Genomic DNA, 22,242 nt, shown 5'->3' with positions numbered 1-22,242 from the left:
GAAATGGAAGAAAAAGAGATGTTTAAAAAGTGAAGGAGGTTTAAAAGGATGATGAAGGGACTGAGGAAGATGAAAACTACGCCAAAATGCTTAAACCGCAAGACTGCCCCTGCTTTTGTCACTGTGTGGTTATATAGCTATCCCATGGCACATCCAGGAATGTGAACGTGTTTCAATATATACTGATGATTCATCAGTGGATGGGAAATGCATTTCAATGGGATGATGCTTAAATGACAAACTTCTCCCTTGCTATTGTTTAATTATATATCCATCCAATGGAAGAACTAGAAAGTGTCCCATACATATATTTGAATGGTCCATCTCCAGTGTTTTTGTGTGCAACTGAGATACAGTAATTTGTTTCAATATATGCTGATGATCCATCACTTAATGTTAGGGTTTTAACAGTGGTTGGCATTTAAATTAAATATGGTCTGGATGTGTTTTGCAGGGCTAACACTGTTTGTCTGATAGACTATCATTATGTTCCTTATGTGTCCCTTCCCAATCCCTTGTTTTCTTCGTGCTGCTCCTATACTCATCACGCAGGTAGCACCCTATGTTTGGAAGGAGCTTTCCAGGTTAGCTGCTCCACATGCAGACTGAATGGAGCTTGGTCGTGTCATTTCTTTTGTCAGCTGTCACCCTCTGCCTGCCTGCCTTACTACTACCTTCACAGTTTCCACGACACATTATGCAGTGAATCCTATGTGTGGGTGGAAAAAGTAGTCTTGTTTAAAATAGACCTTGGGTCTTACAGTTTGGCTCAAAGCCCCGGATTATTCTTGAGGCAGGATAGAAGCAGTTTCCTACCTCTGAACTTTGTTCTCTTTGCTGCTCCCACTGGCTCCATCCCACTGGGTGTGCTGATTTAATGTAGGGGATGGAAAGCAGTTACATATTTTCCCTAAAAACTGCTCCAATCGCACCCATGCCTTACCCTTCTCTATCTTACAGCTACTTTTTTTCCTCCCCCAATCGTAAAGTCCTTAATTCACTTTTGCTTCAAGTTCTACTTAATTTATCCTTAGAAGAGGAAATGTTGTGTGCAGCAGGATATTTAAAAAAGCACATACACAGGAAAAAAGCACCAGCAGATGCCAACATTGTACACACAACACAGGGCACAGCTCACCACATCAGTGGAGACATTCCTTCCCAAAAACCAGTGACATATCCCACCGGACAGTCCACAGGTCAGTTTGTCCTAATGAACAATGGCTGGGATTAATAAATAAACAGATAATTATTCAATAAACCACTGGGAAAATAAAGTCATCAGAGTCCTGCCCACGCTGAGATGTTGGGCCTTTTTACAGGCAGCATCTGTGTTCCTCTCAAAGGATAATTTGCTGTCAATGAGCGTTCCTAAATATTCATATTTGTCTACTTTCTCAACAGTCATGTTCTGAATAACAGTTTGTGAAACATTGTGCTTGTCATGCTTTTCCTTTTTGGTTTCTCTTCTACTTATGATTTGCATTCCTCACTTTACTTACTCTTCTTGTGTTTTGCTCAGCTTCCATGCTACTCCCTCCTTTTTGTCTCTTTGCTCTGCCCCCTGATTTCTCTTCCACTTTTTGCTACTTTAGCTGCCACTGTTTGTGTTTGACTAGGCTGCGTTGCACTCTGCCTTTGTTCTTTGTCAAATCCCCTTACACCTCTAGTTTCCTCCCTCAACTTTGCTCTGTTTCCATGTCTGTCATGTATTTGTTAATGTCTTTGAGACTTGCCAGTTCGGCTTGGCTTGCCAATGAAACAGTTGAACTCTGTGTATGTGTGGGGAGAGGAGGGAGAGGAAAAGGTGAGGGAGGAGGGGGAAGAGTGATAAGGTGGCAAATACAGGTTCATCCTTGAGGAGGAAAAGAAAAGCCCTCGTTTTGGGATGTGGAGACAAAAGATAGGAAGTGAATTGAAAATTTGATAAATAGTGAAAAGTGAACTAACAAGCAGGGTTGGCTTGTTCTCTCTGGCAATACGGGGGAACCAAAGATCTGCCGAGACTTCTTCTCCCCCCCCCCCCCCCCCCCCCCCCCCACACACACACAATGTACAGCTACAATTTCATTCACAACACTCCCATTTTACAACCGCATGTGGTAACTGCAGTATTTTATTTTTATTTAACTGCAATTCATCTTCAGAAGTACCTATTCTTAAGTGGAGAAAAATGGCAATGTATTGTCTGATTTTATATTGGCTTTATGCAATGAGTTATCAAACCGGTTGGCCTCTCCACCTGGAGCCTAGATCAGAGAAGTAGATCTTATTATCAAGGTTAACATGTTCAAAGACCTACTCCTGTCATATGTTTGGGCCTGAGTCCCGGCCTGTATGATACATCACACAGACTAAAATGTGCATGCACAATCCAATTCTCATGCGATGAAGTAAATGACGCAGATTTCATTATTTTGTTTACTGCTTCAGAGTGATGGATTGCTTTTTAATCATGATGGATGAATTGAAGTTTTTTTTTAATCAAAGTGGAAACTTCTCTTTGAATATCCTCTAACCAGCTGGCTCCCATTCCCCTCATCTTAAAAAGGGCTAGTGTCTTTGTTCTTCTTGTTTGGTTGAGGGAGCAATACTCTTCCTCTTTTCTGTTAAATTATCTTCTTCTTCTTCTTCTTCTACCTGTATTATTAGCTGTAACAGTTAGTGCAGCCAGAGTGAGTGCTGCCATCTAATTGGATTTCATTACTGGGTTTGTTTGCACCTCAGTTTCATTCAACGTGAGTCACTAAGTAAATCCTACTCATAGTAAGCATACTGGCATTTACGCGCAGTAGTCTTTGAAAACTTGTCAGATTACATTACCAGGTAATAATACCGGAGCCCTAACAGTTTGAACATCCATCCAGTGATATTCAGAAGATGAACAAGAAATGTTAAAGATGCTGTTGTACATTAGTGCTCCTCTTGCACTCTAATGGCAGCACCACTGGCAACTACAAACCCAAATGTGACCCAAATGGACAATTGAGTTTCTGAATGGCACGAGAACAAATGCTGAACAAATAATAAAGTGGGGTCAAGGTTTACATTTAGATTCATAAGATTCAAATAGAATTATAATCAGCAAAAGGGGAAATATGCAGAAAATGAGGTAGGCAGGAAGCGGAGGCTGGCAGAGACGTGGAGTGATAATAAAGATGGTGCAAAGAAGGCGGGGAAGCGGGGCTAGGAGGAAAGGAGCAGTGGAGGTGTAGTGACCTACTTAGCAAGAAACGGATGCCGTGTTTCCTATGCACCGTACGGAGGAGGAGGAGGGGGAGGGGGAGGAGGAGGAGGAGGAGATGCATGGGGAGTGATGGCAGCGAGTGGAGGGAAGAAGGATGCAAAGATCTATAGGGAGACCAATCGGACATGTTGTCCTGTAACCAGTGAAACCAGGGCATTATTCAAGGAAAAGTTATTATTTCACTTCATAGTTGGTGATTCTTTGCCAGTTTGGTGTTGATTGACAGATTATTTGACAGTATTGATGATAAGTCAGTTTACAGTCGCAAAACGTACAAGGCATCATCAAACAAGGTTTTCGGTCTAAGTACAGTATATTGTGAACTATTTCAATGGTTGGCTGTTGGGGTCAAAGCATTAAGCAATATGAGTTACAATAAGGGGATATGGCCTAATTTGGCTTTCGCCCCACACCTTGGTACGGTACATTATTTTATACCAACTACATGCCATTGGTTGGTTTTATTAGGCCTAAGCTTTCTACAATTTGCAGCAAATTAAAATATTTATCTACAGCAACCTGGACAGTTTAGTATTCTAATTGACGGACCTTGAATAATGCCTTTACCCATTACCTGTTAATTTCATAGCCTGTCTGGTCTGGCCTAATGTGGCTTTTGGTCTTTTAATATTAACAGTCTATGGTTCTTATGAATTTCTCAGCTAATCGTAATCTGTAAAATATTGATTTTGCTCCAACCGGCTCTTTCCTTAAAAAAACTTCCATATAGATTTATTTTTAAATTCTGCGCTTTGTTCTTGAATAAAAAAAACATATGTTAAATTTCACTCTGTTCATTGTTGTTTAACCAAACTTTAATGTTTTCTTTCCTATAAACCCACGTCCTAATAACAATGTAATACAATATTTTTTAGGGCAAGCATAAACCCTAACCTTAGGGGTGCCTTCTTTTCTACACTTCTTTTTCTCTTTATTCTCTGGAATGAAGCTATATTATCATTGAGTTGCTCAAGTACTTAGTACTAGTACGTACTGTACCAGTATCAGTTCTAACACTGCTATTATGAGGTATCACCATATGTCGTTCTGTTTTCTTCAGAATATATGATATCAAGGGGAATGGCTACAATGGCCCAAAATGATTGTCTTGATACTGTCTTACATAAGACATTTTTAATAGCCTGCCTGTATGCAGTGAGCTGGTGTTGTGTAGGGATAAGCCTTTCAAATGACTCAGTCTAAAATACAAACTATTAAAATACCGATGTGTGCTGGCTTGGAGGGGACCATGATCCTGTCTGAAATGTGTGTATACCATCTTGGAGGGGACCATGATGGTGTGTATACCATCTTGGAGGGGATCAAAACGTTGGCTATCTAATTGAAATGATTTAAATAGGGACTATTTGGGAGGGGGGGGGGGGGATATGCTGCCTTCTATTCCTAGATATAGCTAGATAAGTTTACCAGTACTTACCTGAACTAACGACATGCCCACTGTCACTAGATGTAAAGAAATGATAGCAACTCACCAGGAGACTTCACTAAGTCTTGGCAATTCACGTCTGGTAGGTTCAAAACCCCACGGCTGCTGGCCTTTTCACCTCTTCCTCATTCAAGTCAGTCGCCATGGTTCTAGTCCTAGGCTGAGGCTACTCTCCCCAATGTGACGTCATCACTGAATTGAGTTAAAAAACCCGCAAGAACCAAAAATGACTATTTAGATGATACAGTGTACATATTTGGAATGCTTTTTGTACCCAATAATTAACAGTGGTTGTTAACCTGCAACATGGCTGCAGCTCTATTAATAATTAAAAAATGTTTTTTTTTGCAACAAATGTAGAAAGTGTATTTAATTAAGGCATATTGCTGAATCTTTAATCCCAAGCAGCTTGATCCATGTTTCATTATATGCAAGTCATGGAAGCAACAGGTAGTTCAAAGAGCTGAGAGGAAATGGTGATAATGAAAATGAAAAAAGTTAGTGCAGTTAAAGAGTAGCCCTTCTAGTGTAAGGTAAGGAATAGATGTAGCCTCAAGAAATGTTTGGTGTCGCCGTCACAGTGAGGAAGATAGGGAGTGACTTGGCAGCTCTGATGAAAGTTGAAAGATGGTTTGAACTTTTGGGTGAGCCAGAAGGGAGAGAGAGGAGATGTGCCAGAGCAATGGCCGAGGCATCCGATCCGCTGCAGGGAAGGAAGTGCCGGCTGCAGGAAAAAAACGTTTTATTAAAAAAAAGAAAAAAACGGTTTAATGTATTGCTCTAGCAGTGAAAAGTAAGGCACGCTGCTAGAAAGTCCAAATAACTTCCTGACTCAAGGAGAAATGTTTGATCACGCAAAGGACATCAAGGAATAAATATCACACAGTTGAATAACATGCTACGCTGTCCAATGTATGAAAGATGTGTCAAGCATGTCTTTTGCTTTCACATAAGAGTTTTAGAGGATCATCTTTAAAAAGGCAGAGTCTATGGCCATGCTGCTGCTTCTGTGAAACTGTAACACTAATTTACCTAAACATGCTCCAAATGGCAATGCTAACATAATGTACCATCTTAGTTAAGTTCAAATAAATAAAATAAAATATAGAACAAACTATTGGTTAATGATGGTGCTGGATAAAACTCAGGGGAGATCACCTAAAGTTATTACAGTTTATCTCGTGGGGAACGTGAATGTCTGTGGCCAGTCCATCAAATGGTTGGCAACTTATTTACTCAAACCCCAAATGTTAGCCCCACGGAAGTGCCAGAGGGAAAGTAAGGGCATTACCAATCAGTAGGAGTCATCCTCTGGGGACCATGACTATCTGAACCGAGTTTCATAGCAATCCATAGCATTACCTGAGATATTTCGCTCCAGTGGACCAGCCGAATTGCATAGCAATCCGACTGATATAGCCATCCATAAAGCCCTGGCAGAGACTTGAGCCTGTTAGGTCGACATCCAACCAGTTTAGCGTAGCTAAAAAAAAATTAGATTGTCTCACCTAGTTTGAAAAATGTGTCATTGTGTAACAGCTGTGATTAAATATGTAGGTATACGTTTTGTTTGTCTTGCACACCCCATGCTCACATGATGTATTGGATTTGTATGAGATGTGAAAAACAGAATGGAGGAGCAAATATGAAGGTTTTATGTGGATATCGCAGAGCTTTCAAGGTATTTAATGCTTAATGAGGGCACTCAACAAGCCTAAATTCAGCAGTTTCCCCAAGGTGAGGAAACTTTGAGACGTAGTCTCGTATAAAGACTGTACTAGGGCTCTATGTAGACTGTTGACATATCTGGAGCGTGAGTGTATGTTCATATTGCCTGGATGGCTGGGAGCGTCTCTATCCATCCATCCATAGCTAGACATTTTCTGCATTCAAAGAATACGGATCTCATTTTGAATCAACCTGTATGGGACAGGGCTGGAGGATCATCCAAATTTATACACCTTGTTTATCGTGTGTGTGTGTCCGTGGGTGTCGTGTGTGTGTGTCGTTGTGTGTGGTCGTGTGGTGTGTGTGTGTGGTCCGTGTATGTCCACCATTCACCTCCAAAGCCCCAAACAGCTTGTAGTGCATCACAGACATCTGGTTGCCAATGATCTAATGGTTGCACTGACGTTTAATACTGCATGAGAGTTCGTGTGTGTGTGGGTGTGTGTGTGTGTGTGGTGTGTGTGTGGGTGGTGTGTGTGTGGTGTGTGTGTGTGTGTGTGTGGTGGTGTGTGTGTGTGTGGGTGTGTGTGTGTGTGTGTGTGTGGTGTGTGTGGGTGTGTGTGGTGTGTGTGTGTGTGTGTGTGTGTGTGGTGTGTGGGGGGGGGGGGGGCAGCAGGCATCTGTGCACAATGTATTTCTTCCAGAGGGCATGGTGTGTATTCTGTTTATGCGTTTGCATGTGTTAGACAAACATGAACATTTTAGGCTAACCTTTTTTAGCAGCTGTGCAATACAGCGTTTTTTTTTTTTTTTTTTTGTGAAGAGGCGGGAAGAAGGGGAGAGAGTGGAGTAGATATGTAAAAAGGAAATAGAAGGGAATGTGTAATGAGAGTGTGATGGGAGGAGAAAATGGGGAAAGAAAATGGAGATTGAAGGAAAAAAGGATTCAAGCGAAGGAGAGCAGGAGTGAAATGGTGGTGATGAGCGGGGAGAATTGAGAGATGTGAGAGAAGAACAGGAGTGGAGGGGAATGAAAGGAGACGGAGGGAAGAGTGGAATGGAGGATAGGCAAAGGAGATATGAACGGAGAGGAAAATTAGAGGGTGTTCAGAGAAGGAGTCAGAATGAACGATAATTGATAGAAATAGAAATTCGCTCAGAGAGCGAGAAAATGAAAAGGAGGAAAAAATGGGGAGCAGCAGAGATCTGTATTCTCATTAGGGTCATTATACCTCGTCTGGAGCACACACACACACACCACACAAACACACACACACACACACACACACACACAACAACCACTCACACACACATGAGGATGAGGATGAAAGGATTTAGCGGATCAAAAAAAGAGCTTTTTTATTAAAGGCAACATGGGACGGGGGGGGCTGCGTGAGAGTGTGTGTGTGAGAGTGTCAAGGCAGTTGGTACTTGGTCATAAACATGCTTTTGTTATGAAGGACACACATGCAAACATATTTGGGGCCTTGGCCTGTAACTGCACTGCTGATGGCCCAAGATGATAAAAGGAAAACAGGACAGAAGAGAACGTAGGAAGGCAGATTATCAACAGGAAGCACTGGAGGAAAAAGCATAGGCATGGATGCATAAATGACATGCCTATATACATATCTTTACACTATGTACACATTTCTAGCAATCTCTTACTTTAGCTAGTTGAGCTTGTCAACCTTCCCTCCGATTGGATGGCTTTACCGTGTTGTGGGAATCGCCAAACCAATGATATTGCATAACTAAACCACTGCCATCCAACCAGTGATCTCAGCCCCTCAGGACAATAGTCTATGAGGGTATAAGAGGATTCTACACGACGTGTGTGAATGTGCTGCTTTAGTAACGTGCCAATTCTCTAGCTGTAAAATGAGTTTGACTTTTGCCAAATATGTATACACAATCTATCAGTATCCTTTTTCTTTTCTTTTTTATCCAGGAGTTCAAAACGTAGGTATTATCTGCTTCACATGGACCGGCGACACTGTACAATGCTCGCTTTCTCTTTCAAGTCAGGAAAAATAAACAACATTGCTGGAACAGCAGTCTTAATGTTTGTTTGAAATATGGCATGGAGATATATTCTCCAAAGCAGACATCACGTTCTGTAGATCATGTTACTTCGGAGTAATTACCATGACAAACAGATACTGGCTGTGTAGCAGTTTATGGGTTGTTGGTATGAGTTTGATCTGCAGTGTGAATGTACACTGTGTGCATTCCACATTCTGTTTTGCTGAATATCAAGGTTTTCCTTTCAAATACATTACATTTATTAAAATTGAGCTAATATTGCCCTTGTTGTCAAAACTTGTGTTGAGTGGAGCGTAAAAAGCAGCGCTGAGAGACTTAGTTCTTCCAAGACATCAGCCTGTTAGTCCTCTAGTGGCTGGCTCCTACTTCCTGGACTCCTGCATACAAACATTTCCCTTCTCCTCACACAATAACCCATTTCCTTGACCCACGGGTTGTTTTTACTTCCCATGGAGGCTATAGGATTTCATTCTGCCAGACAAGAAGTTGCAATTTGTTATTAAGGCCAGCTAATATTGAATGCTAATATGAGTACTTGGATCACCAGGCCTATTGATGTGTTGTAAATCTCAGCTGAGTTGAAATAGAAGATCAATTTCCTGAATGAAACTGTGGTGAACACACTGGCTCAAGGGGCTCGCAGCAGCAGACCCAGACCAGATTTTAATTTGCCACGCAGCAGTTACGTGACACCGACATGCAGCATCCTAGTCAACTGGGACAGCAAGACATCCAGTTTTAAAGGACATAAGTAATTAAATTCTGGAGATGGACAGATTTCTTTCCAGGGGCTGTCCAAAAAAACTGTCACCAAATTCCTTGGGAGTCAACCCACTTACACATTTAGCCACGGAAGAAAAAGTAGGAAAAGGCTTCTGAGACAGTATTGACCAAGTTGTGAAGTTTGCGACGGTTTTCTGTGTCAAATGTTATTAAAAGTGGGATGTTATTAGTTTGATGTTGGCTTCCTGCTACATTGGTGTGCTATTACATCCCCAACAATCATAGTATAGACCGGGGGGTTTCAACCTTAGCTGAAAGAGAGATCATGACTCCATCATGTAAACTGGGCTGGATGAATGGATGACACTGTATGGATGGATATTCATATAGTATTTATCATGTGGAGGGCACAGTGAATCCTTAAGCTTAAATGGAGCTGCTACCATAGTAGCTACCTCACCTAGTAAGTTGTAAGCCATCATTAATCTTGTGTAAATTACAGGTTAATTCATGAATAGGTAGATTTATCTTTGCTAATATGTTGGAATCATGCTAATTTTCTTTGTGTTTTTACACATTTAAAAAATAAAAATGTAATTCAACAGTAATCGGACGACCCCACTGCAGTAACTGAGAAGCTCCTGAGGAAAGGCCTAACCATTGGGGTGCTTGATATCGTGCATTTTAAAAAGCCACAAAAACATCTAAAAACTTGTTGGAATAAACCTCGAAGCAACAAAATTATTGGGGGGGGGGGGGGGGGGAGAGAAGGGTGCCATAGTCGGAAAAAACATCAGAAAACAACTCAAAAAGGTGTTTAAAAAACAATAACGAACATGGAAATCATCACTACATTAAGAGATAATTGGCCGGCAATTTTGAAAAAACAGCCGTGAAAATGTTGGAAAAAGCAACAAAAACATTAAACACAACAAAAACTTAATAGAAAGAGCCCCCCCCCAGGTCGCGGCCCCCCTGTTGAAGATCTCTCTCATAGAGCTACACTGATGTGAGTGTGACCTGGGATTTTTGGCCTCTTCCAGATATTACTGGTATTGCATAGTCATACGATGTGAAAAGGAACCAAAGATAAAGGACAAGCATAGTTTTCATCATAGCCAAAAACAATTACCAGCAAAAAAATGTGTTCTCTCTGTCCTCGCTCCTGTCTCCCCCGTCTCGCTTCTCATCCCCCACCTCTCACCTCTCACCCGCTCTCCCGCCTCGCCTCATCCACACAGCTCAACTTCAAACATTAACATGGCACTAGATTCTCTTCTGTCCTCATCTCTCTGTTATTCTGTCTCTTTCCCTTTAAAACTCTCTCTGTACCTCTCCGTGCCTCTGCCTCTCGTCTGCTCCTCTGCCTCTCTAATTGGTACGCTATCAGTTGGAGCTCACATATCGCTGTCACTTCCTGTCTTTGTGCTTCATACAGGCAGAGCGTGTTGTCTCGCTGTTTTCTCTCCATACATAAGCTTCAAGTGTGTGTCGGCTTTCTCTTTCCACTCCATACATAAGGGAAAGCTGACAACGGGAAGGGGGAGATATTGAGGCTTGGTGGAGAAGTCTGTAAAGTAGAAAAAAGTAGATAAGAGAACTTAAGTTAATATGAAGTGGCGCGGAGAGTGTTTGTGGAGATTTTCACTGTTATTACAAAAGCAAACTGACTGTGAAATCTGGTCTTGGGTCCACTTAAGGAGCCGGAGGATTTGGGCCAATAACATGTTACAGCTCCTAATTCAGAAAGTAACAAGGCGTTGTTTTGGCGAGGCAGGGAGTCGTTTATCATCTAAACAGTCGCTGATTGGTCCAGTACAAATCTGACCGGGGAGGAATCGATTTTCAATTGGATCTTTCTAGACCTAAATCTCGCTGTAACAACTGAGCTTGAGGGGCGCGTTCTTGCTCTGTGAGATAAATGAGAACGAGCACTGTATCTTATCACAGAATATGACATGTGATATGAATGTGGAGACATTCTGTCTTAAGAGTCCAAAATAAAGCAAAATAACATAGGTCAACCAGAGAATGTCAGAATGTATAACGCAGACCAAGATCTGTTTTTCCAGTTGATGCGTTAGAACAACAAAGCAATGCATTCACCTTAAAGCAGCACTAATCACTATTTATGTAATAGCCATAGATCAAGTAAGTATGTGTAATGAGAGGAGGGGTTTCCCGTAGGGATGGGCCCACAGAGAATTAGGAACAGTGAATGTTATTGTTTCTCTTATGGCTAAAGCGAGCGATTTCTCCTGTTCATGTAGAGTTCCCAATGTCGAGCGGGAGACTTATCTCCGTGTTAAAAGGCCGGGGACTGACAAATCCACTGAGACTCACATTTCAAGTTAACCCCATATTATTAGTCAAGCCCCTAATAGCAACATGTCTAAAATGTGTGGACATCAGAATAACGCCCATATCAGCATTGTCAAGTGAAAGTGTGTACCTCCACGTATTTCTTTTCCTTTTGTTTCAATTTTTCACTTTCTACCTCGCGCTCAGGCCGTTTTATGACTTGGGCCTCTGAAACCCGTACAGAAGCCATTTGGATGTTTTTGAAAATACATGGACGTGTGTGTGTGTGTGTGTGTGTGTGTGTGTGTGTGTGTGTGTGTGTGTGTGTGTGTGTGTGTGTGTGTGTGTGTGTGTGTGTGTGTGTGTGTGTGTGTGTGTGTGTGTGTGTGTGTGTGTGTGTGTGTGTGTGTGTGTGTGGGTGACACTGGATAGACAACTATCAGCAACTTGTGAGTGTACAACTAAAGGGGACTAAATCAGTGTCAGCGGGAGACCATTTCCGTGCCTTTGGATTTAAATTAGGAGTATCTATGGCTGTTCAGAGAGCGTGAGAGAAGAACGTGGGGATCCAGTGTTAGACAGCGCCCCGGGCTCAAAGAAGCCGACACCTTGACTTCAATTATTAACACGGTACTTGGCTTTTCATTCAATTCAGCGTGTACAGTATCTCTCTCTCCCCTCCATCTGGCTACAAGATCTTAAGTGGCGTTGCTCGGGTTTGAGTCCTTGTTGAGCATTGATAAAAGCCTCTTCTCAGATCTGTGTTGTTGTGGCACCATTCATATCCTATATCTATATGCCCCGAGGCCAAAATAAACGTACTTAAAATTCACAAAGGCAGAAAAGCACGGCATCAAAGCACATTATCCCTCATTGGCACATAGTAGACAACCCCCGTTATGGAAATGCTTTCACACGTACTTAATTTGCAAAAAGTGTTTATGTTTATTGGATTTAATTGTTGGAAATTCTCTCAATTGGTTCATCAAGCTGCAGTTCAACTAGAAACTTGAAGGCCCTGCAGGACGAACTGAAAGCCTTCTGGAACCAGTTTTTCAGTGCCATTGTTATATTTTAGTTTTCCATGCAAAACAGCCTCCATCTGACTGGTTTGTGGGGGCCTGTTCAATCATCCTGTATTAAAAACTGTATATTTGTGCAGCAAAGTGTAACCGCAACGCATCTGTCTTGCTGCAGATTTGATTAGTCTCCTGACATCAGCAGGACAGGATGGTTTACAGTCAGGGATTTGATATAGAATATTGTCCCATATTTGGGGGGCACAATGTTTTCTGTCTGGACGTTATGCACGTGTAGTTAGGTCTGCCAGCCTCGTTGCTGTCCAATGCATTTTAAAGAATGTCTAGTCATGCAAAGGCATTCACTATATTTGCTGGAGCCTTGTGGTGATTCGCTGAGCAAAAACACAAAAATTCATTTTTTTGAATGGAGAAGTTTCAGTACTACTCATTTTAATACTAACACCCAGCCCTAATGAGTGGTGCACGGATCAACTGCTCAAAATCTTGCTTTCAAAAGGCTGTTTTTGACTATTATTATATGAAATACACAACAGTCACCCTGTTGGGCTTTAAGGAAACAATCTGAAGACCACCAATCAGGTTGGTTTTAGTTAATTTTGGCCAATACAGATTGGCATCCAATCAGGCGACACACGGCTAGTTGGCGTGTACAGCTCCTGGATGTCAAACTGTATAAAGACCATTGGGTGATTTTAAAAACTGTATTGCAACAACAGAAGCTAGGATGTCAGGGAACAGAAGTGCCTTTGTACCACTCACTGATCCTTCAGCTTCCCCTTTTCTCATTTCAAGTTGTTCTGGATAAAAGGTGAGACTGTGGGATTCTTCAGCGGGATGTTGCTGAAAATAGCCTTGATGCTGAGTCAAGTTGTGTGGATGTATAGACTTAATGAGCCAAAGAGCAGAATCAGTTTCCGCACACACACACACACACACACACACACACACACACACACACACACACACACACACACACACACACACACACACTCTGTTGCATGTAATACAAACCTAAAGAAACCCCTGGCAGCCGCGGAGTACCACTCAGTCAGCGCTGCCAGTCGCGTCGGCCTCGTGTCTATGCTGGGCCTGCAGTGTGAATGGAGACACACAAAAACATGAAAAAATAAATATTAATAAATATGGTTTGTTCCCAGTTAGAAACCATTTACTGAACAGAGAGGAAAAGTAAACAATGTAGATTTTCCCAGGGGCATTTGCACTGAGGGCGGTTGGCAACTGCCTCAACACTACTATGGAGACATATTGTTTGTAATTTTTTTCCACTGTTTGTTATTTCTAAATGGATGAAACAAAAAAGACTACTATGGAGACAAAATGCCCCAGAGTTGGTGGAATATGGCTCAAGAGCTATGTCGGATTGGTTTTTAAGTTCACCAAACCCTTTCTGTACTAGAACTATTGCTAATAGTGCAGCAAGTGGGGAAATCCATCTTGTAGACATTGGGGTTGCATTCAAGAATGCCAGAGAAGTTTATTTTGAACAATTGTCCCACTTAAAATGTAGTTATTAGAAAATGATTCTGTCCTAAAAACAATACCGAGCAATTCAAGCTTGCTAAATAATAAGCCACAACGCCACGGCAACAGCAATCTGTTTTTAAATTGAAATAATGTTTTTCAAATATACCATATCTAGACTTTGAATATAAAAGCAATGCATTTTATGCAGAGTTATTCATATGCACATCAGAGAGTGCTTGTGTGGAACATTGAGATCCATTTCAGACACTTGAAGTGCTAAAGGCCGGCCTCAAGCCTTCAAAATAAAGGGGAGTGCCGGGCTTTATGAAAATCCCAACCTGGAAACAGAGGCTTTGAGCCTTGAACAGCCTAGTGCCCCGGTGGAGAGGCAGCGTGGGGGGGCAGGGACACCGGGACACCGGGACACCGGGACACCGGGACGGACCCCTCTGCCTCAGCATCTCATTCATTTACAGCTTCATGGAGGCTGTCTCTTTCAACTCAGCCTCCAACTCTCTGAACTAAAATAAAGGTCTGAACTTTGATCTTGAAGAAGTTCAAGACTCCTCTGTGAAGGATATTTTTTATGAATAAGACATATTTTAATTATTGAATCCAAATTAAAAAATATGGTAATCTTCACCCATGGCAGTAACTTAGCATTCAGCTTGATGGTAAGGTGATATGGATATTGTAACAAAAATCTGTGTGTGTGTGTGTGTGTGTGTGTGTGTGTGTGTGTGTGTGTGTGTGTGTGTGTGTGTGTGTGTGTGTGTGTGTGTGTGTGTGTGTGTGTGTGTGTGTGTGTGTGTGTGTGTGTGTGTGTGTGTGTGTGTGTGTGTGTGTGTGTGTGTGTGTGTGTGTGTGTGTGTGTGTGTGTTCCCGTTCCCTGATTCTTGTGTTGATGTTTGTTATATAACGGGATATGTTACATATTATGGATGGCTGCCATACTGTGAGCCATTTGTCATCACACAACGATATTGTAGCACATTTGCCAACAGGCTTTATGGAGGGAATTATACAATATTTTAATAATTTTGAGTCACTGGACTAAAATTAGAAGTTGTGAAGAGCAAAAAGATAATGAAACAATATTGTTGGTCATAAATGTTGGCAGCTCTGCTTATCCACATTGTCTGAAAATATTAGCAGCACATCATCCATGTGGCACAACATTGTTGTAATTATAATTTCTCCTCATCTTTCTCCCCCAGCCTTGGAGCGGCTCCATATGTTCTAGTGTTGGACAGTACTCTCTCTCCTCTTCACATCTCCTCTCCTCCCTCTCGGCTCTCTCGCCAAGTGGTTTGGAACAGTCCCTCCTTCCTAACTCACCTCATGCTTGATTTCTCCCTCATCTCCTTATTTTCTATCTTCCCTTATGTCTTATGTCTGCCATCGCATTCCAAGTGAAAGTTAATTTACGCTTTGCATTCCTTCGTCGTCCATGTTACAATCCAATAAAAAGCCATTAACAAATTCTGTGAATAGTGTTTAGATATTATAACAAGTAAGGAGTGGAAAATCCTGCACAACTGCACTGAAATATTAAACTGGCAATAGCAACAAAAAAAGGAAAAACGAGTTGAGTGTGACACGTTTGGGAAAGATGCAAAGTCAACAATTTATTTGAGGCATTGTTTAAGGTTTCTGGTGTTTTCCCCTCCCTAGTGGGTGATAGGTTAGATTGAGAACCATGTAACGAAGGTCCAGGGCTGGAGTCCAACCAGGACACACACAGTCCCGTTTGGTGTGTGCCTGCTCGGCCTCTCTTTTGAGCTCTGACACAGATGATCTTATACCCCCCCCCCCCCTGTTTGCTCAGACAGTGGGTTGTAATTACTTGTACCGTGTATTTTGTCCCAAGTAATGAGTGTGAATAAAACTGATTACTGAGGATCATGGAGGAAGTGCACTTGCACATAATAGATACAAATAATATTAGTACTTCCTCCAAGTTGAAAAAGGTAAAACCAAAAGTTTACTGGGCCATGCAGGGTGAGACTAAATGGCCCTAATCAAGATACTAAATCTTAAAGTGACAAATTGTGCACTAGTGTATTTTCTTGCCAACAACATCTGAATCCACAGGAATACTGTATACTTTCTTGATATGGTGTTTTAACTATGTCTCCAAATGATGTCCACTCTGTGTGAATGAGCAGTTATTCTTTGCAATCAGCAGACTTTCTCTTCAGAAGATTTTGAATCTCTATTTGTTTTTTGCAACACACCAAATCAACATTAACCCAGTTAAATACATTTTTCTGTTATTGTGTATGAAGTCCTTCACTCTCTGCTCCTCTGCTGCGTTCCTGCCAGGTCTTCCGAAGCGGCGAAGGCATGGGCATCCGCCTAGACAGCGCCTCGGCCTTCCAGGGTGCGGTCATTTCGCCCCACTACGACTCCCTGTTGGTAAAGGTCATCGCCAGTGGGAAGGACCTGCAGACGGCAGCCTCCAAGATGAGCCGGGCCCTGGCCGAGTTCCGAGTCCGAGGGGTCAAGGTAGGACCTTCAGCCACTGTGTGCTCTGACAAAGCCGATGCTTGGCAGGCAGCTTTTTCCTGCTTTCATTTGCATTTAATGTTTTCATTGTTTCCTGTGCGGTGGGAAAAGGATGACCTTGTTGATGGGGGGGGGCCACTCTGTAGATAATGTCAAAATGCTGTTGTCAAGCTGGGAAATAGGCAATTGTCATAGGCCCAGAACGTTTGACATAAGGAGAAGTACTTTAACAGCAGAGATGTAAATGTGATGGTTTCTCTCTATTGGTCTGCTGGGGATGGATTCATAAGAGCTCATCTTAAACTATTGAAGCCAGTCTCGCGGGGTTAATGGTGTGGTGCAGCGGAGAGTGGGACAGCTTTCAAAGGTCTCCACGAACTGAATCAGCTGCAGTGTTACAGTGAAGTGGTGCTCCAGCCTTCTTGGACACTTCTTATATCTCTATACGAGTTAATTATGAGCTCAGTATATTCTTTATTTCTTGGCTTTCAGACTGAAAACATAATCTATCAGTATTTTATCAGCTGTTGCAAATGGCTGTTGACAGACTCAGTAGCAGCTGTTAATAGACTGAGAAGGTAGTTATTAAAATGAGCTGCATGGGTTATTCATGTACCAGTCGTAGGAGCCAATTATGTTACGTCTCCGACATCCTTTGAATTGGGCTTATTTTCAATGTTTTGTTTCAAAGAATGGTTCCTGGGAACCTTGAATGTGTACTATAGAATATAACTGATGAATATCTCGCCCACAACTGAACATATATTATTTCCTGCTCTTAAACCCTTTTTGCCCAATGTCAATAGTCTGAGATGTAATTTCAGTTTGACTTGGGCACCCTGCGTCATTCAGTGACTCCGTCCCTCAGTGGTATCTGTCCTAGAAGCTCATTCATTTTATTTGGCTGATGTCTTGTGTGTCAGCATACACAGGCTGAATTGAGTCTTAAAAAGCAAGTGTGTTCCATGTCTCTGTCAAGTGTGCACTCTCATTTGTGTCAAGAGTGACAAATGAAAATGTGTAGAACAAGAATGGTGGTCCAAAGTTTTCTTGTCCGTGTGTTTGTGGGGGGTGGCCTTGGACAGTGGCAGTGTTGACAACATGCAAGGCCTTTTAATTCTTATGTCTGCACACAGGGATACAACACTGAAGTCTGACATCCTCAGAACTCCACATTCTTTTCCCCTAGTCAATCTGAGATAGACGACAGAGTTTTTCAGGTCATTCTTTAGTTTTGTGGCTCCTATAGTCGCCCTAGTGCCTCGGCACCTTAAGAATTGTACAACCTTTAAATTCCAGTGAAAAGCAGAATGCGCCGACCAAAGTTTGAGTTTCTTGGTTGACACTTGACAACATGCTGTTCTCCTCTGTTGTGTGGAATTATGTTTGGCATTTCAGAAAGCTCTGTTTATCTCCTGCTCCTGTATGCATGTGCGTGCGTGTCAATCAGCATTTCTCTGTACGTGCACACATTTGTGAGTGCGTTTGCGCAAAGGATGAGCCATGTGTGTTATGCAGTAAAATGTCACGCGTCCAGCAGCAAAAAGAGAGCGAGGGAGAGTAGTGGGGGAGAGTGATGGACAGGAAAGCGACAGGACATGTGGCAGGAGGGTAAATATAGATGGATAGAGGAGCAGGGGGGAAAACAGCAAAAGGACAACAAAGATGGAGAGAGTGTAACGTAAAACGACAAGCAAGGTAGTCCAGCCCATAGAGGCCAGCTCATCTCTGGCTGTTTGTGTCTGCAAAGCACATTGCTGGATAAAGCAGAAAAGACTAAAGAAAAGACTTGTTGAGGATTGAATGTCTGTGCTTTTGCACTGCGCATGCAATTATTCTTTATAGTGAAATACAAAAAGTCCTTAACAACATTAAGACCACAACGAAACCCAAATACAGAGCTCCTCAGAAAGACTTTTCTATCTGCCTACCTCAGTGAACCACTTGCTAAACAGAACAGGGGTGTCTTAATGTTCTTTTCATCATTTTCAAAAAAGTGTAAGTCATTAATTGAACAGTGTGTTTGTGTGCTCTAACAAAAGCTGCAACCGTTGCTGCGTGCCCTGCTAGCTTGCTGCCTGCTGTAGGAACAGACATTAAGCAGCTTTAGCCAGTTTTGAACTAACTCATGGAGCTAACATCAGCATAACTAACTAGCTACCTGCAGCTGATAAAATCTGCCCGCAAGTATTGTCATTTTAATGGACACTATTGATAATTGTTGGAAGGCTGCTTTTTTCTACCTTGGTCTAAAGTGAGAGACAGCATTTTTTTCCATTGAAATCTGTTCCGAGGGGATAGGTTCCAGTTCTTCACACTAAATTATACAAGTGCTTCACGTCAATGTCAGCATGGGACCATCTGTCCGGTGCAGGCTGCTCATCACACGGGTTGATGGTTTGTCATGTGAAACCCAGTAATGACTGAATTACTAATGAGCTCATACGTCTGTCTGTCTCTCTGTCTCTCGGTCTGAGACAGAGAAAGACAAACTAAAGTTCCCCAACAGAAAGAGATGGCAAGAGAGAGAGACAACATGAAAGAAATCAGAAAAGGAGATATCCTGGCAGGTTCTCCTTTCCCCATGGCACTACCAGGCTCAATATTCAGTCGTTTGGTGGAAACATCAACAACCTGAAATATTTTGATATGTGGCTTTGTAACTTTGTGTATGTGAGACTCTTCAGAATTTGTTTTTTTAAGAAGTATTTTTACCGTCTTGCAGGCTTTGCCTTTGGCATTGTGGTTTCATTGCTGTTTATCTCTTAACCTAATCTGCGAGATGGAGAATTTGATGCAACCTGAGGTTGTTGTGCGCAGTGTGTGTGCGCAACATAGTCCAACGCAGCAGAAATGTTGATCAAAAACAAAATACGTTTGTTTTTATTATTATTGTTTCCTTAGCAAATTTCATTTTTGTGTTAATTTCCATTACTCCACTTCGTTGGGAACGCACGACGCACAGGAGAGAGACGAAGGGAGTGACAGATTCCAGCTGGCCTGTCATTGTGCATCTCCTTTTTAATTTAAGAAACTTTAAAAATGAAATCCTATTTGTGCTTGTACTTAGTGATAATTGATCCATAAACACCTTGTAAAATCCAACTCAAATCTGTATTAATAAGTTCTTAATATTTAATCAGGTCTGTCTCCCCCTTGTCACTACGGAGTGCAGGAGGAGGGGACGGCCCCCTCTATGTATGATGGCATCAAATACCCTAACATTAGATACATAGATTAGATTAGATGATACTTTATTCATCCCACAGCGGGGAAATTCCTTTGTTACAGCAGCATTCTCTACAATGAAAGCAAAAACAAACAAACAAGTAAACACACAAGAAAACCAGGTAAACAACAGACAATGAGCAGAAAGGTAGACTGGAGCAAAGTGAAGTAAGGTAAGGTAAAGTGAAGTGGCGTCACATAAAGGTATCATAAAGTAAAGTGCAGTTGCCATAGTACAAGAAAAACAACATTGCAGTGTTGTAAGTGACGCTAAAATTAAGTTGAATATCTAGTTAAAGTGATAATGCGAAAGCAGGTAAACCATAATATAAGTTATATTCACCTGTGACCATAAATAATATTGAAAAAGTAAGTACTTGTAATGGAAAAATATAAATACAGATAAAGTTATACAGAGTGTGTGGATGAAGTGAAAAACAGGAGCAGAAACTACAACATTATCGGTCCCAGCTGTAATACTGTTGGTGACACGTTCATCTTCAGCTTGTATCTTAATATGTCGTCAACATAAATGCTGTGGTGACCCCCCCCCCCCCCCCCCCCACCCCCCCCCCCCCCCCCCGTGTAATGATGCTGCATGCACTGTTCAGCAACAGACCAAATTTACATAGAATTCAATTTGCATTCATTCACCAGTGTCAGACAAGTTTTTTTTTTTTGTTTTTTTTTGTTTTTTTTCTTCCCATCAGTCATAATGAGGATATTTTTTTGCCATGGCCTGTGGGAGGAGGGGCATCAATGACCGCTAGGGGGGGCACTACCCTCGAATGCCCCACCATAGCGCAGACACTGATGAGTTATTTTAATTGAGCAAAATGTTGTCATTGTTCTGTTACACTGCTTTTAACTAAATAGATACAAATCTCTATTCAGTCTCCCTGATCACCTCTGTGTGTACATACAGCTGGAATTCAGCATCCAAACAGCAGAATGTATTTCCTTGTAGATGTACAAAGGGCTACAGTTAATTCATGTGACTGCATTGTGCAGTTATCAGTGGAGCTGTCCATTCATTATGGGGAAATAATGACACAAATAAATCAACTTTCATATCTTTTCAATACGACAGAGCGGATTCAGCTTTCCTTCATATTGTGGCAGTGTGGATAGGGTAGTATTGACACAGCTATATTTGGGATATCAGGACACCAGTAATCCATCCTCAGCACTTTCTGGTGTGTGTGTGTGTGTGTGTGTGTGTGTGTGGGGGTGGTGTGTGGGGTGTGGTGTGGGTGTGTGGGGTGTGTGTGGGTGTGGTGTGTGGGGTGTGTGTGGGTGTGTGTGGTTGTGTGTGGGTGTGTGTGTGTGTTGTGTGTGTTTGTGTGGGGTGTGTGTGTACCACACACTCCATTAGCCTGTACTGTCATGTCTGACTCTTTTATCACACATTCTCTTTTTGTTTCTGTATCAACCTGCCAAGTAAACCACTCCCCCCTCCCCCCCCCCTCTGTTTTTCTTTTCCGTCCTACTCTCCCCCGTCTTTACCCGTTTGACCTCTGTCTCTTTTCATCAGCCAAGTTGTCTTCTAGTCGTCTCATGTATATCTCTTTGTTTTCAGATTCCTGAGCTTACCGTTAACGGTTCACTGACTTGGTTACACATTTTATATCTTTTTTTGTCTTGATTTCAATTTTTCATACCTGCAGTCTGTTTGTAGTCCCTAACACTAGGTTTTTTATATCTTATATTTATATCAAATTTAGCTTGAAAACGGCAAGTCAACAGTAGTCATTGTTTAATCCAAGCAGTGACGGCTGCTTAATTTACAAATGAACCTCCAACGTAAATCCCCAACAACTGTTGTACAAATAAATCCGTGGTTTGAACATACTTCATTAATCAAAACTTACGTTAATTCCCTCTTATTTTCTTCCAATAAACGTATGATAAGCGAAGAAAATGTGATTGTTTGATTGGTAAGCATCAAACAATAGCACTTCACTGTCATGTTTTTATTAAAGCAACTGCTTCTGAAGTCATGACGAAGCACTTAATCATTTCAGACTGAACATACGTACATACGGAACATCTTGAAGGAAATGAAATTGTTCATTTTTTCATCCGGCTGGTAATCCTGGTTGCCTTTGCCTTGCTTTCTTTGCCTCGTCACCAGTCCCAGGTATCAGTGGTACCACAGTAGCAGGAGGAAATCTTTCCTTCTGATGTGGAGTTATTCTCCGATGATGCCTGGCTCGTTTGTTCCAAGGCAGGAGAATAAAAACGCCCTGATCCAGGATCATTCCCCCAGCCTTTACAAAGAGGAGAGACGGGAAATCCGTCTCATCTCTGACTTATCAGTGGGAGGAATTAAAGGTTTAGACACACTACCACACTGTTTTTGTCACATATAGTCACACACTCACACACCCGCTCTCTCTCGTGTCTCTAGGGGACGGGGTTATCTGTCCATCTCGTCTTCATTTCACACCTAACAACCACTTGCACGGTACTGAAGCACACAAACAGTCGTGTAATTGTGTGTGTGTGTGTGTGTGTGTGTGTGTGTGTGTGTGTGTGTGTGTGTG

General features: G+C 41.9%; 1 protein-coding gene across 1 annotated transcript in view; it reads left to right on the top strand.

Annotated features, from left to right (window-relative positions):
* Positions 1–22,242, top strand: part of pcxb (pyruvate carboxylase b) — a 280,578-nt gene that overhangs the window by 107,844 nt on the left and 150,492 nt on the right. Inside the window, exon 12 of the mRNA XM_032511564.1 lies at positions 16,286–16,468. Within this exon, the coding sequence (XP_032367455.1) occupies positions 16,286–16,468 (183 nt within the window). The remainder of the gene's footprint in view (positions 1–16,285; positions 16,469–22,242) is intronic.

The sequence above is a fragment of the Etheostoma spectabile genome, unplaced genomic scaffold (assembly GCF_008692095.1).
Source record: "Etheostoma spectabile isolate EspeVRDwgs_2016 unplaced genomic scaffold, UIUC_Espe_1.0 scaffold394, whole genome shotgun sequence".
NCBI lineage: Eukaryota > Metazoa > Chordata > Actinopteri > Perciformes > Percidae > Etheostoma > Etheostoma spectabile.
Note: the sequence above shows the minus strand (reverse complement) of the source record. Positions and strands in the feature narration are given on the sequence as shown.